Genomic DNA, 12,860 nt, shown 5'->3' with positions numbered 1-12,860 from the left:
CGGAAGCAGAGCCCGGTGCCAGAGCGCGGCGCATCCTGGGCCGGCCGCTGAGGGATGGCGGTGCCGGCGCTGCCTGCCTGAGGCGCTGGGCTCCTCCCCGCCACCGGGAGCCGTTCCCGCTCTCGCCGCCATGACCGAGGAACCGTACGAGAAGTTCTTGGCCCCCGAAGAGCCGTGCCCGCCGCGGGGCGGCAGCTTGAGCCTGAGCGAGGAAGGCTGCTTGGACGTCAGCGACTTTGGCTGCCAGCTCTCCTCCTGCCACCGCACCGACCCGCTGCACCGCTTCCACTCCAACAGGTCCGCCCGCACATCCCTCCGAACCCCGCGGCCGGACCGAGCCTCTGGGTGATGACCCCCCTGGGGCCGAGGGCCGGGGCGGGGGGCTGAGGAGGCCGGGGGCGGCCTCGCCGGGGCCCCTTCTCCCCGGGACCTTCCCCCCCCAGGGGCTCCCCGGAGACACCTCAGGACCCTTCCCCTCGGGACCCTCCTCCCGGGGACAACCCCCCGGGACCCTTCCCCTCGGGACCCTCCTCCCGGGCCGCTCCGGAGGCGTTGGTGGGCCCGGAGGTGCCGGTGAAGCTGGGCCGTGCGCTCTTGCCCGCTGCCCGGGCTGTGCCTGGGCCCCGCTGGGGTCACGCTGCCCTCCGGCGGGGGAGCCGGGGAGCTTGGGATGGTTCTGTGTGATCTCGGTTGTGTTTCAAGATGCTTTTATGCCTTCTCGAAGCTCTTTAAAACCTGGTTTGGAGCGCTGTAAGGGGGGGCAGGTGGAAGGCGGCGTGTTGGTCACATTGAAAGGCCTGGACTGGACACAGCAAGCCCGGGGAGGTTCGGGATGAGTCAGGTGGCTCGGTGACTGCAGAGATTCCTGCGAAAACGTTTCCATCCCATGCTACTAATTAAGGGTAAATTAGTCGGTCTGTAATCTGTAGGAAAGGTCTGCTCTAAAAATGCAGATGCAGCTCTACAAAGAAATTCCAGCTGTGCTCACCTTCCAGCTTACCTAAGAACCCAGTCGTGTTACTGCTTATGTTTATTGTTAAGCATGAATATAGCAAAAGGGTGGGCTTTTTGAGAACAGTTTGTGAGATTTTAGTCTTGAACATGCATGTGAAATAGTTTCAGTTCCATCTCCAGATCTGCGAGATGCTTTTGCTGGTTATGATGGTATTTTTATTACACCATAATAAACAGTGAATAATCAGCTATTTTTTCAATTTAATTTGTATGAAATAATGGAACTTACACATCAAAAGTGTCATTTATGGCATCAAACTTTTAATTATGGATTCTGAAATGATTCAGCATGAGCAGCCTCAACCAAATGTCCTACACTTCAATGACCTAATTCTTGCACTGTAAGACCCAATGGTGACATCAAGTTAGATGTATCCATAACATATCTGTATGACAAATATGTGATATTCACTAAAGTATTGTATTTAATTATTTCTGTATAGTTTTGTTTACATTGCCTTTCATTTTCTCAGTCTGTTATCCAGGCTTGCTCATTTTACAAACCCAGTTTTGTAACCCAGGTGTCTTGAGGGGACATTTCGCTTCTTTGGGCAAGGACATGCCCTGTCTTGGGCTGGCTGAGCCATGGCAGATGCCAGGCTCAATCTCTGGTGTTTGCAGAAAGGTTTCTGTTTGTTTTTCAGGCTCTGAGGAATTATAATATAGTTCCCCTTCTCATTAATCCAGTTCACCCCAGCAAGTGCAGCAGCCCCTGAGGTACTGGAAGGCAAGGGCTGTACCTGCCTGGAGGATCTGTGTGTAGCTGGTGTTAGAGCCCCTGCACCTCATCCCATGTTTTGATGGGTTAGGAAACTTTGCCCACTCTCTTACCTTTCCTTTCATTGCTGTTTCATGAGGAATGAAGCTGTGGTAATGTTCAAAAGCATCCAGTGGCAGTGTGCTCCTGTTCTCCTCTGTACCCATGGGTTGCTCTGCCCACAGAAGACATCACACATGTGCACAGGGAGGGGAGGGAGGACAAGATCTCCTGGATCTGCTAAAGCAGAAGTTTTAAAAATGTGTTTGACATGGGAGAGTTTCACTGATGGCCCAATAGATGTGGGAGTGAGTCCATCACAAACATATTTAGTCTATTTATAGCTTAAATAGAATCATAGAATCATACTGACAGTGAGGAGCAGCCTCTGAGGGTCAGGGTGTTGCTCAGTTTTGCAGCTGGATAGAGGGATACTTTTGTAGTTAGCCAGGCTGATGGAACAGGAGCTGATTGCATAGATTTGTGTGGTGAATTTTAGAAGCCCTTTTTAGACTGTTTTGGCCAGATTGCCACACTCTGCTGACTAAAAACTGTCTTGACCTACTTTTCACCAGTATATAAAATAAATCCAGAGGTGGGGACTGATTTAATGAGCTTGCTAAATTCTGGCTTGCTCTCATTGGAGCCAAACCCCCCTGTTCTTCAAAATTTGAATCCTCAATTGCTTTCCTTTAGCCACAGGATTAGCTACTTTTTTATATGGAATTGTGAAGGGAAAAAACTATTGAGTTTTGGCATAGTAGCATTTTCACACAGATCATTTTACCATCTTGCACTGACTCATTCCAACAGAATGTCCAATGTTTTTGGCAGTCAGAGTTGAAAATAGTGAATAATGGAACCTTGACTACGTCCATAATGTGTTTCTTTATTCAGCCATAGTTCTGTGTGGGATTTATCAACCTAGAATTTCTTTTGACATCTGTTTCTCCTGAAGCCCAATTGATTTACTCCTTAGATTTGCTTACTTCAATTTACATTGTATTTTAAATATTTCAACATATAAAGAATTATATTTTTAGATCAGTATATCTAGAAAGCCCACAAACAACCAACAACAAAAAAAAGACAATTTAAGCCCTGCACAAATCGTGGCTCTGGATGGAAACTGTTTAATATAATTATATTAGTAGTTGTCCAAATACTACATATGGATTTTCACCTTGCCATTTTTAATATTTAATTCCCTTTGGTGTTGCTTATGGACCTTTAAAAAAATTTTAAAATAGAATGCTCCAGTTTACATAATTTACAACCCTTTTCCATAAAACAGGTCCACAATATTGCTGACAGGTGAAGCAGAAATGGGTTTATGGGGATTGAAAGAGCTGAGTGTTTTTCAGGACATGATACAAATACATTTGCTGATGTCTGTTTGCTTCGTCCTGTTTTGCAGGTGGAACCTGACATCTTGTGGGACCAGCGTGGCCAGCTCAGAGTGCAGTGAGGAGCTGTTCTCCTCAGTGTCAGTGGGTGATCAGGATGATTGTTACTCTCTGCTGGATGACCAGGAGTTCACCTCTTTTGATTTGTTCCCTGAGGGCAGCGTCTGCAGTGATGTCTCTTCTTCTATCAGCACATACTGGGACTGGTCAGACAGTGAGTTTGAATGGCAGGTAAACCAGTGCCACTCCAAATATCACATTCTGTACAGACCATTAAGTTCTGGGTTTAGTTTTAACTAAAAAGCCCTCGGTGTTTGTTCTTCACAACTATTGAATGTGAGAGCAAATAAATGAATCTTCAGTGATACAGAAAATGTTTTGTTCCATTTTATTCCAGCCTTCCCAATCTGGAGGAGAGACTGAAGGTCAGCCCTTCAAAGAGGGTTGCTGAATTATCATGGTAGTTTGGTTTTGGTGACCAACATGTCATGTAGCCATGAGCTTAGATTATTTGTACTCAGGATGTATCCTGCTAATTACATCTGTTTATAGATGTCTGCTTCCAGTGATTTGTCTGTATGATATCTTCCTTTGCAGTGGAGCTGGCATCAAGGTAAAGTGTAGAAGCTCTTGCCACAGCCTTTTCCATAATTTTTTTTTTTCTGTGCCAGTAAGAGTACAGAGCTCACTTTGTCTCACCAGGATGGGAAAAGTGTGAAAGTGAATCATGTCCTCCTATTTCCTCATCTGTTTTAGATGCAGCCCTGGTCAGGTATCTCTAGTTTGTGGTAGGTGTCTTTTGTCAGCAGTTTCTCAGTTGGGGTATGCAAAACTTTTTTTAGTGTAAACTTAAATTGATATTTTTATATTAGAGACTTGAATCAACTGTTACTGTATACCTAACTTTGAAGCAGGAAACATGGGGCATCAGAATATGCCAGGGAATACTTCTGGATTTTGTCATAAAGCTTAATCAAAGTATGTTCAGAATCTTCCAAGTGCAGTACAAGGACTGAAAACACTGATTCAAGAAAGCACAAATTCTGTTCTAGAAAACACAAATGAAATTCAGATAACATGGACTGATACTAGCTGTGAATTTCTTACTGTTTTAGTCTGACTGCTGCTCTCTGTGGATATCCTATCAGAAAAGTTTGAAGTGTGTTTGTGTGCTACAGCCTGTAGGAAAGGCTCAGATTGGATCTGAAGGATTCAGAGCTTCACTGAGTTGTGAAATTTTAATTTCTTGATAAACACAGTGATTGTTTTCAAAAGAAGCAATTTCCCATGTCTTAGCTGACAGAATATTTGATTAATAACTAGCTTTTTAGAATTAGTCTTTGTTTTTTAAAACAAGCATTTCTTAAGAGGCATACGTGATTGGGCTTGTAGAATTCTGAAAAGGCTTTTTTATAGCTCTTCGTGGTGTTATCTGGCAGAATCTGAGCATGAGTAATGCAGCTGTCACACTAACTGCAAATGCATTCAGAAATTACATATCAGTTGAATACATGAAGCTAGCTAAAGTTCAGCAGTTTCTTCCAGGAAAATGACAGTGGTTTTAATTAATTGTCTTGTGTAATTATGGGGTATGGTATAAATTACAAACCTACTTTGAAATTATCTTCCTGAAACTAAAGTTATGCTTTCACATGGGAGGTTTAGATTTAGGTTTGGTTTGTGGTGGGCAATTTACGTCGTTGGAGAAGGGAGGGAGTTGAAATGCCACATCAATTCTGCTGCTTCCTTAAATGCAGCTTTTTGGGAAGAGGATTGGTAAGTGGGGATAGTGTGAGCTGAGTTTGCTTTTGTTGTTTGTTGGAAGATTTGAAGGCTTATGTGGGATAATGAGTAATTATTAAGAAGTTGTTAGAGTACATAGATAATCGATGCTTTGCTAATTTGATAGTGTGTTTTGAATTGTTAATAGTGTGAGAATGACTTTAAATCTGCCTACTGTATTCTGAGGCTTTGTTCTTTCTCTTACATATTACAAGTTGCCTGGCAGTGACATTACAAGTGGGAGTGATGTACTTTCTGATGTTATACCTAGTATTCCAAGCTCTCCTTGTCTGCTTCCTAAAAAGAAAAACAAGCACAGGAATCTTGATGAACTTCCATGGAGTGCAATGACAAATGATGAACAGGTGAAATTAATTTTTTTCCTATGTGAGAACTGTAACATACAGAAGAACTTTTAATTAGTGCCACGTCTTCAAAGACATACTGATTGCTGTAGGTGTGAATGAGACCTATGCAGTACTACTTGATCCTTGGAACTAAATCTTGTCTTTCACATCTGTATTTGGCAGGTTAGCAGGTACTCAGGTTTTAACCCTATATTTTTGAGGATGCTCAGGTTAGAATTGTAGGAAATGTGATATTCGAGCACATTTTATTATGTTGGTACTTCCTTTTTTCTGTCACTCACTTAGAATCAATAATACTTGAAAATGACCTGTTTGTCTTTGGGTCCTAGGTTGAATATATTGAATATTTGAGTCGCAAAGTGAGCACAGAGATGGGCCTTCGAGAGCAACTTGATATTATCAAAATTATTGATCCTACTGCTCAGATTTCGCCCACAGATAGTGAATTCATTATTGAATTAAACTGTCTCACAGATGAAAAACTGAAACAGGTGAGTTAAGATTTTTACATAAGATTTGAGGTTCTCAACAGCTGCTGTGTTTTGTCAGTTTCCTTACAGAGTTTTGATCAATTTTTATTCAGAATCATCAGATGTAGGGAGATACACTGGAGCACCCTGTTGTCCATCAGGGAAAACGGTGTTCAGAAGCAGCATAGTGTGTGTCTGCTTATATATGAAAGACTGGTTAAATATTCTCAGAATGTGTTAAGCTTAAGCTGGCATGTGTGTAATGAGTTATGCTGTGGGCTTGGTACTGCTTATGACAAAGCATATTCCACTTCATGACTGTCAACTGGTTGAGCCTCTTCATTTGCTTGCTGGATATAAATTAGCATTTGGAATTTGTTTGGGAAGACCATAAATTCAATGTAAAAAGGGATTTGTAGCAAAGTGTTTTAAAGATATTGCAAAATACAAATTATAATGAAGAAGGGTGGGAGATCCCACTACTGGTGTGGTAGATAAATGCTACTGTCATCTTTATCCTTGTTCTATCCTGGTATGTTGTTGGGAAAAGATGCAGTATGCAAACAAGCTGAACTCCTCAGTGTTACTCTGTATTTGTGATTATGATGAAGATAAAGATTGAAAATGGAAAATATTCACTGCTCTGAGGACCTTGGCTTATTTTGTTAATTGAAACATTTAAGTATCATCTTCTGTTTGAGTATAATTAACAAAATAAATGGGTTGGATACATTAGCTAAATAACTAAGGTCAGTTCAACTTGACTGATATTTCTCTTTAGTGTTATAATAATAAATAATTGTTACTTAGAAAACTTGGGAGACAGGAGAGGTGGGTGGAAACCCCAAACTCTGTTAATTGGTTTTCTTCCATAATGGAGTTAATATTAACTTAGTTCTCAACTAAGTTCTCTCCATGACTGCCAGATGGCTTAGGATTTAAGCATCCAGAGCAAAAAAAAAAAAAAACCAAACCAGCTGAACTGATCCAATAACTTGATCATTATGAATGGCAAATTGTGTTTTTTCCATGAAAAGAAGTATCTCAGTGTGGTATTCATAAGGCTTTAGTAATTCTGCTGCCTCTGTTCTAAAGGTGAGAAACTACATCAAGGAACATGGACCTCGTCAACGTTCTGCAAGGGAAAGCTGGAAGAGGAGCAGCTACAGCTGTGCAAGTACCAGTGGTGTGAGTGGTGCCAGTGCCAGCAGCAGCAGTGCCAGCATGGTCAGCTCAGCAAGCAGCAGTGGTTCCAGTGTTGCCAACTCTGCTTCAAACTCCAGTGCCAACATGAGTCGAGCACACAGTGACAGCAATTTGTCCACGAGTGCTGCAGAAAGAATCCGGGATTCAAAAGTAAAGTTTCTAATGATGTACACGTGTGTTAAGCTGTCTAACTTTTTAAGGTTGCTTATGTGATCTGAGCTGGGGGGTTTGTATTGAAGGAGCAAGGTTAGTAACTGAGGGTGTGCTGAAGTTATCCTAGCTAGACCAGGGCTGACTTGCTGACATGACCATAAGGAATATAACTCGTGCTCTTCCCATCACTTCCAAGTGATGTTTGTGTGTAGTAGATCCTGTCATGACTTTTGCTTAATGAGTGGGGGTTGAATCAGGGCTTATTCATCTAACAGTTCTTTGAATGAATACAGTTAAAAATTATTCAAGATCGATCAACCTAATCTGGGCATAATTTCTGGATAGTAGAGTCTGTCTTGGTTGCCTGGTTTTTTTCCCTACTGGAAGTTCCATCAGGCTTCTTGAATCTTCTCCATTCTGTTCTTCTAATATCTCATGAGACAACTTATAAGGCTTCTTACCACAAGGTGAGGAGCATCCTACTGAAGCACCTTTCAGCTCATGTCCTTGTCCCTCACTCCATAATTTCAGTTTCAGGTGTGGAGGAGAGGAGCAGTTCTTGCTTGCTTGTCAACAGCTCAGGTTGTTACTGTAAGACTGTAACATTTCCATGCAGTAGAGATTCTCCTGATCAAAGACTCATGACTCAGATGTGGTAAACAGTCTGGATATTTTACTGTTAGATATGATTTTGAATGAATGTTTGCACCAACTCCGAGAATTAATTTTTGTTACTTTTTGGAGCGGGCGTTATTTTGGAGTTTAACTTTTAAGTTATTTAGAAGTTATTTATTTTAAAGGTGATTTCTAATCTACAGAACAAAAGCTTATTTTTTACCTTTTCTGTATTTTGACAGAAACGTTCCAAGCAGAGGAAGCTCCAGCAGAAGGCTCTGCGCAAGCGGCAGCTGAAAGAGCAGAGACAAGCTCGTAAGGAAAGACTGAGTGGATTATTTCTTAATGAAGAAGTGCTGTCTTTAAAAGTGACTGAGGAGGACCATGAAGGAGATGTAGATGTTTTAATGTGACAGGGGTGAATTTATCAGTGTTCTTTCTAAGCCTTAAATGTATTATCCTTATTGTTTACATATATTTCTTGACCAAATTTTGGTTAGTGTTAACAGGATAAACCAGATCTTATCTCAAGTGTAATTTGGGTAGGAGGGTCTAAGTACTGAATAACTTCAGCTTTTTGAGACTAATTTTGCAACAAAGGCTTCAAAAACTTAACTGACTTCTGAAAAGAGGCTGAATGGATACAATTATAAGGATATTTGAACTTGCAAACATGCTAACTTACTTGTAAGACATTCTAGGGATGCTTTTGAATGACACTAAGCATGCATAACTGCTTCAGCTTTTTTGTTTTTTTCCAACAGCATTAATATTACACTTGGCTTGTTCTGTCTTTCCCATTATTAGGTAGATTTTTTAGCATGAGGAAAAAACCATAGTTCTATATTGCTTTCTTCAGTCTTGCTCTTGGAAACATCTTAAAAAATCAAAGTAGTGTGATAAAACCTTTTCTTAAAGCTGTGATTGAACTTGAACTACACAGAAAAGAAGGACATCTAATACAGCGAATCTGTAACACACAGAATGCCTCATAATCTGGTTCTCTAGGAGGCAATTAGAATTCAAAATAACAGCTTCTAACCTTAGTCTTCAGAAAGCTATTTTGCTGCTCAATATCTGATAGCAGGATTGACCACTACATCCCTAGTATTGATGTGAAAAGATTAAGATATAAAGATCTTAGTGCATTGAAAGCACACTAATCTATGATTAAGTTGTCTAGTACACTACTTAAAATAGTAAAAAAGCTACTGGAAGCAGAAGTGCAAAGAAACAGCACACAGCTTTGGTGGCTTTTTTTCCCCAGGAGCAAATCTAAATAGACTGGTGCTGTTGGCAAGAGAACTTAATGCAGCTGTGCTTTTCTTAATTGTGTGTTTGGCTGAGGATGGGTCTTCTGTGTGGGTTGTTACACCATGGCACGTTTCAGAATTCTCCTTGTTTTGTTATGTGCTTTTGGAAGTTTCACTTGCTAAGAAAACAAGTTAAAATTGTGGCTTTCAGGTAGGGAAGTAAAAGTAGTTCTAACCTCTTTTCTAATTCTGACAATCTATAAGGTGACTTCTGTCTTTATCTTGTTAGAGAATTCCTTTCTTGCACAGCTGAGATAAAATGGATACTTCTAAACTCCAGTGTGAAACTTAAAAGATTATAGAAGTTTTTTCTAGTTCTGAGTTAAGAAATAATTTTTCATTATAGTGATGCTTCTCAGCTTTCATTTTTGCTCTTGTGAGTTAAGGAGTTTGGCAGTTTAGTGTGGCCACGGGTGTCTGTAATTTCAGGACATGGCCCTGTCCTGCAGAATTGCATGATCAACTTTATATAAATTTGCTCACATTCATTTTGGGTGTCCTGCACAACTGAAGTAGTTTTATTTCAGAAGTGGCATTCCTTGTAGCCTTAAAATAAACTGACCAGTAAAATATCTAGTCAAACTAGTATATGTGAACTTACTCACTCCTACTGCTGCTAGGCAACAGGTACCCAGACTTGGCCAATGGCTGATTAAAAGATACATAAGATAGTTTTAAATTTAGTTGTTAGCTATCCCATGTGGCCAGTTATTTGGCCACTAACCAGAAGTGACTGTTACCTGTCAGTATTTGCTTGCTCTGCACTGTAGCTGCTTGATGGCTCCCTCCAGTAGAAACAGTACCAAAAACTTCTTAACAGTATGTAAGTTACAAGAATTTAGACTGACTGAAAAATGGAGCTTCTTTCAAGTACCTTGTTTGGAGGAAAAAATTGAATTGCTGTCAGTTCAGCTGATTTCAGGGTGCAGCTGTTGAACTCTTGCAGCTTATCATGGCTGTAATGGATGAATTAATTATGAAACGTGTACACTGTCACCATGGAGTGCAACTTTTATTTTCTGCTGTGACTTTGAATAGTGAACTATATTTTTTTTCTGAAGAAAATGTGCACTTAATACTTCAGAGAACTGAGATTCCAAAATGAATAGTAAGAAAAGTGCAATATCTCAGCGTGGTGGAGCATGAAAGTATTATCACTTTTTATTCTGTTTCAGCAGCTCTTCAGAGTTTAAAATCCCTCAGGCTTTGTTGAGAGAAGACCCCTCATTATTTTGATGAGGTACATTTCTTGGTCAGCTTCTAGAGATCATGACATGAGAGAGGATAGGAGTCCCATTGGGATCTTGGTGTGAGCATGTAAGTATAAAGATAGTGGATTTCCAGGGGTCCATGGTTTATAGCTCTGTAGTTTCATAGTCCCAGGTTGCTTGCAGCCTAAGAATACAGGACTCTGAATGTTCTCAGAGAATCAGGCCTGAAGTAGCTGTGGGATTCAAGAGTTCTCATATACTTCTACATATTTGGCTTTTTTTTTTCCTTTCCCCATCCTTCATAGAACTAATGACCCCCATTTTCTGGAGGAGGGAGGTGTCATGGACAGATTTTATCTCTCCCTGCAATATGCTGAGCCACCATTCATGGAGATACTGTGTACATGTGGCACTTGGGGACATGGTTTAGTGGTGGACTTGGCAGTGTTAGAGTTGTGGTTGGACTCAATGATCTTAAAGGTCTTTTCCAACCAAATTGATTCTATGATTCTGTGAATTTGTTTTGGATACTCATGGCATTAGTCAAACAGTTGGAATTTTAGTTAAACATGGTCTTGCTGATTTGAGTGGTTGGCCATTGTGGTTACTGCTTTGTTTCACAGGAGGTTATCTGTAGATTGCTGAGTTCAGATAGATACATAAGAGTAACACTGCTAAAATCATGCCTTCTTATTAGTGCTTTTTCAAGAAAAGAATAAAGTTTCTGCTTTTTATTTAGAGATAAAAAATGTCAAGCTAAAAGCAAAACAGAGACAGACAGAAAAAAGCTCATAGTTGTATGGTTCCAGATGAGGCTGTGCATCCAGGTGCTTTGTACCCACTGTAATAGGAATGTAATTGATTTGCACTCTAACATTAATGGTTTGCTTCCATGGTAACTTTTTCTGTAAAAAGGCTTAGAAGGAGCACTGAAAGTCTGGTTGCAATTGGACTGTAAATAATAGAGAACATTCTTTTCTAATATGATTTTAAATATGAGGAGGAAAGCTAACTGCCTGATAAACCTGTCTAATTTTTGTGTGTGTATCTAATGTCATCCTTTATTGCTTTTAAGATATCTATTTTTCTTTATCTGGAGTACTGATTAAAAGATGGTTATAGTATATTCAGTATGGGGTACTTACTAAGAAGAGCAAGTCAAGTATTTGCAAGATTTTCCTGGGCTTTATTTTTAGTTCTCATTGTGGTTTGAAACCTGTGAAGATCATTCTCTGGAGAAAAACAAACCAACCTGCCAACCTGCTTGAACTTATTCATATGCATTTACCTCAGTGCATATTACAATACAGAAACATATAAAAATGGCAATATTTACTGTTCATCTACGCTGCATGGCCTGAAGCCATTTCTTTTCTCCTAACACTTTCAACTTTGAAAGCAGTTGATACTTTGGTCTATAAATATTAATAAGCTTGGCTGTTTTGAGGGGCTCTTGAAGTTTATTCTTGCAAGCCAGATTTTCATGGCAAATATTGTTAGATTTGTCAGTTTAATGTTCCTTAGGTGACTCATCTTCCAGTTCTTGGGCACAGAAAAGACAGGTCAACGTGCCATTTTCCATTCAAGGTCTGCAAAGAAGGTTTATAAATCTACCAAGGGAAAAACCTGGTAATACTCAAAACTTGTCTGTTTGGCTATGAACTCTGATTAATCATATTTTCATTCTCTCTCATCTGGCTAACTTTAAAACATTTCAAAATTGCAAATACATTCTTCAAAATAAAAAATGCTAATGTTGAAGCCTTGATTATAATTCATAACCAAAGCAAGGGGAAAGTGGGGTTTTGTGAGGGTGTGGGGTTTTGTTGTTTGGTTTTTTTTTTCCTCTTTTGGAGGCGAGATGAGGTATGGATCAGGGTATATGGTACTGCTTGAATTGAGGTGTTTTCTGGGGCGGTTTTGTTTTGTTGTGTTTTTTCCTTCTTTTTTTTTTTTTTTTTTTTTTTCCCCCCCAGGTTCTGTGCTAATTGTATTGCTAAAATGCACTTTTGTATAAAAACCTGTCCTCTGTACATTCTGTATCTACTTTCCACAATGTTTATAGAGATTTTTCTGAAGTCTTGAAGGATTTACTGAAAGCTGCAATGCCAGTGACTGATACTGTTGACTTCAAGTTTTCATTGTATTTGAAAATAGTTATGTGCATATTGAAGTACAGGTTGGAATTAAAATTGATGACATAGCAAAGATATTCTCATGAAATGATGTGGTATCCTCTTCAGAGCAGAATGATTCCTATGTAGGGCTTGGCATACTTGCTGTTCAGGCAGGAAGTACAAATAAAGTGGCCTCTGTTCTTTGTGATAGAAAGCAAATCAGTCCCTCCTGAACCCAGTGCCTTTTGTTAGTCACAAAATCTGATTGGAATTGTTTCATAGGAAAACAATCAGTTGTTTTCCCAAGATCTTGTACTGAAAGCTGCCTGTCCTTAGTTTTGATTTCTGTGCCAGGGGATTTTTCCATCTCTATGCTATATAGTCCATAGCTGTGGGAAGTCTAATCACTAATCACTTCCATAGGGAGTCCAATCACTTTTATTGCCAG

General features: G+C 40.1%; 1 protein-coding gene across 1 annotated transcript; it reads left to right on the top strand.

Annotated features, from left to right (window-relative positions):
• The first annotated feature begins 13 nt into the window (after nt 1-13).
• Nucleotides 14-12,634, top strand: FAM199X (family with sequence similarity 199, X-linked). Its single transcript, XM_030449035.1, has 6 exons — nt 14-297; nt 3,189-3,408; nt 5,175-5,324; nt 5,657-5,818; nt 6,893-7,153; nt 8,014-12,634. The coding sequence occupies exons 1-6, from the start codon at nt 131-133 to the stop codon at nt 8,182-8,184; spliced, it is 1,131 nt and encodes a 376-aa protein (XP_030304895.1). The 5' UTR covers nt 14-130; the 3' UTR covers nt 8,185-12,634.
• Nucleotides 12,635-12,860: the final 226 nt, after the last annotated feature.

The sequence above is a fragment of the Calypte anna genome, chromosome 4 (assembly GCF_003957555.1).
Source record: "Calypte anna isolate BGI_N300 chromosome 4, bCalAnn1_v1.p, whole genome shotgun sequence".
NCBI lineage: Eukaryota > Metazoa > Chordata > Aves > Apodiformes > Trochilidae > Calypte > Calypte anna.
This window is presented reverse-complemented; position numbering and strand designations above follow the sequence as displayed.

What these genes read in the sequence shown, in the direction of transcription:
- FAM199X (XM_030449035.1), top strand. Translation starts at nt 131, where the DNA reads ATGACCGAGGAACCGTACGAGAAGTTCTTGGCCCCCGAAGAGCCGTGC. An exon ending in CACCGCTTCCACTCCAACAG is followed by an intron (nt 298 to 3,188) that starts GTCCGCCCGCAC and finishes CCTGTTTTGCAG; the next exon opens with GTGGAACCTGACATCTTGTG. An exon ending in AAAGAATCCGGGATTCAAAA is followed by an intron (nt 7,154 to 8,013) that starts GTAAAGTTTCTA and finishes GTATTTTGACAG; the next exon opens with AAACGTTCCAAGCAGAGGAA.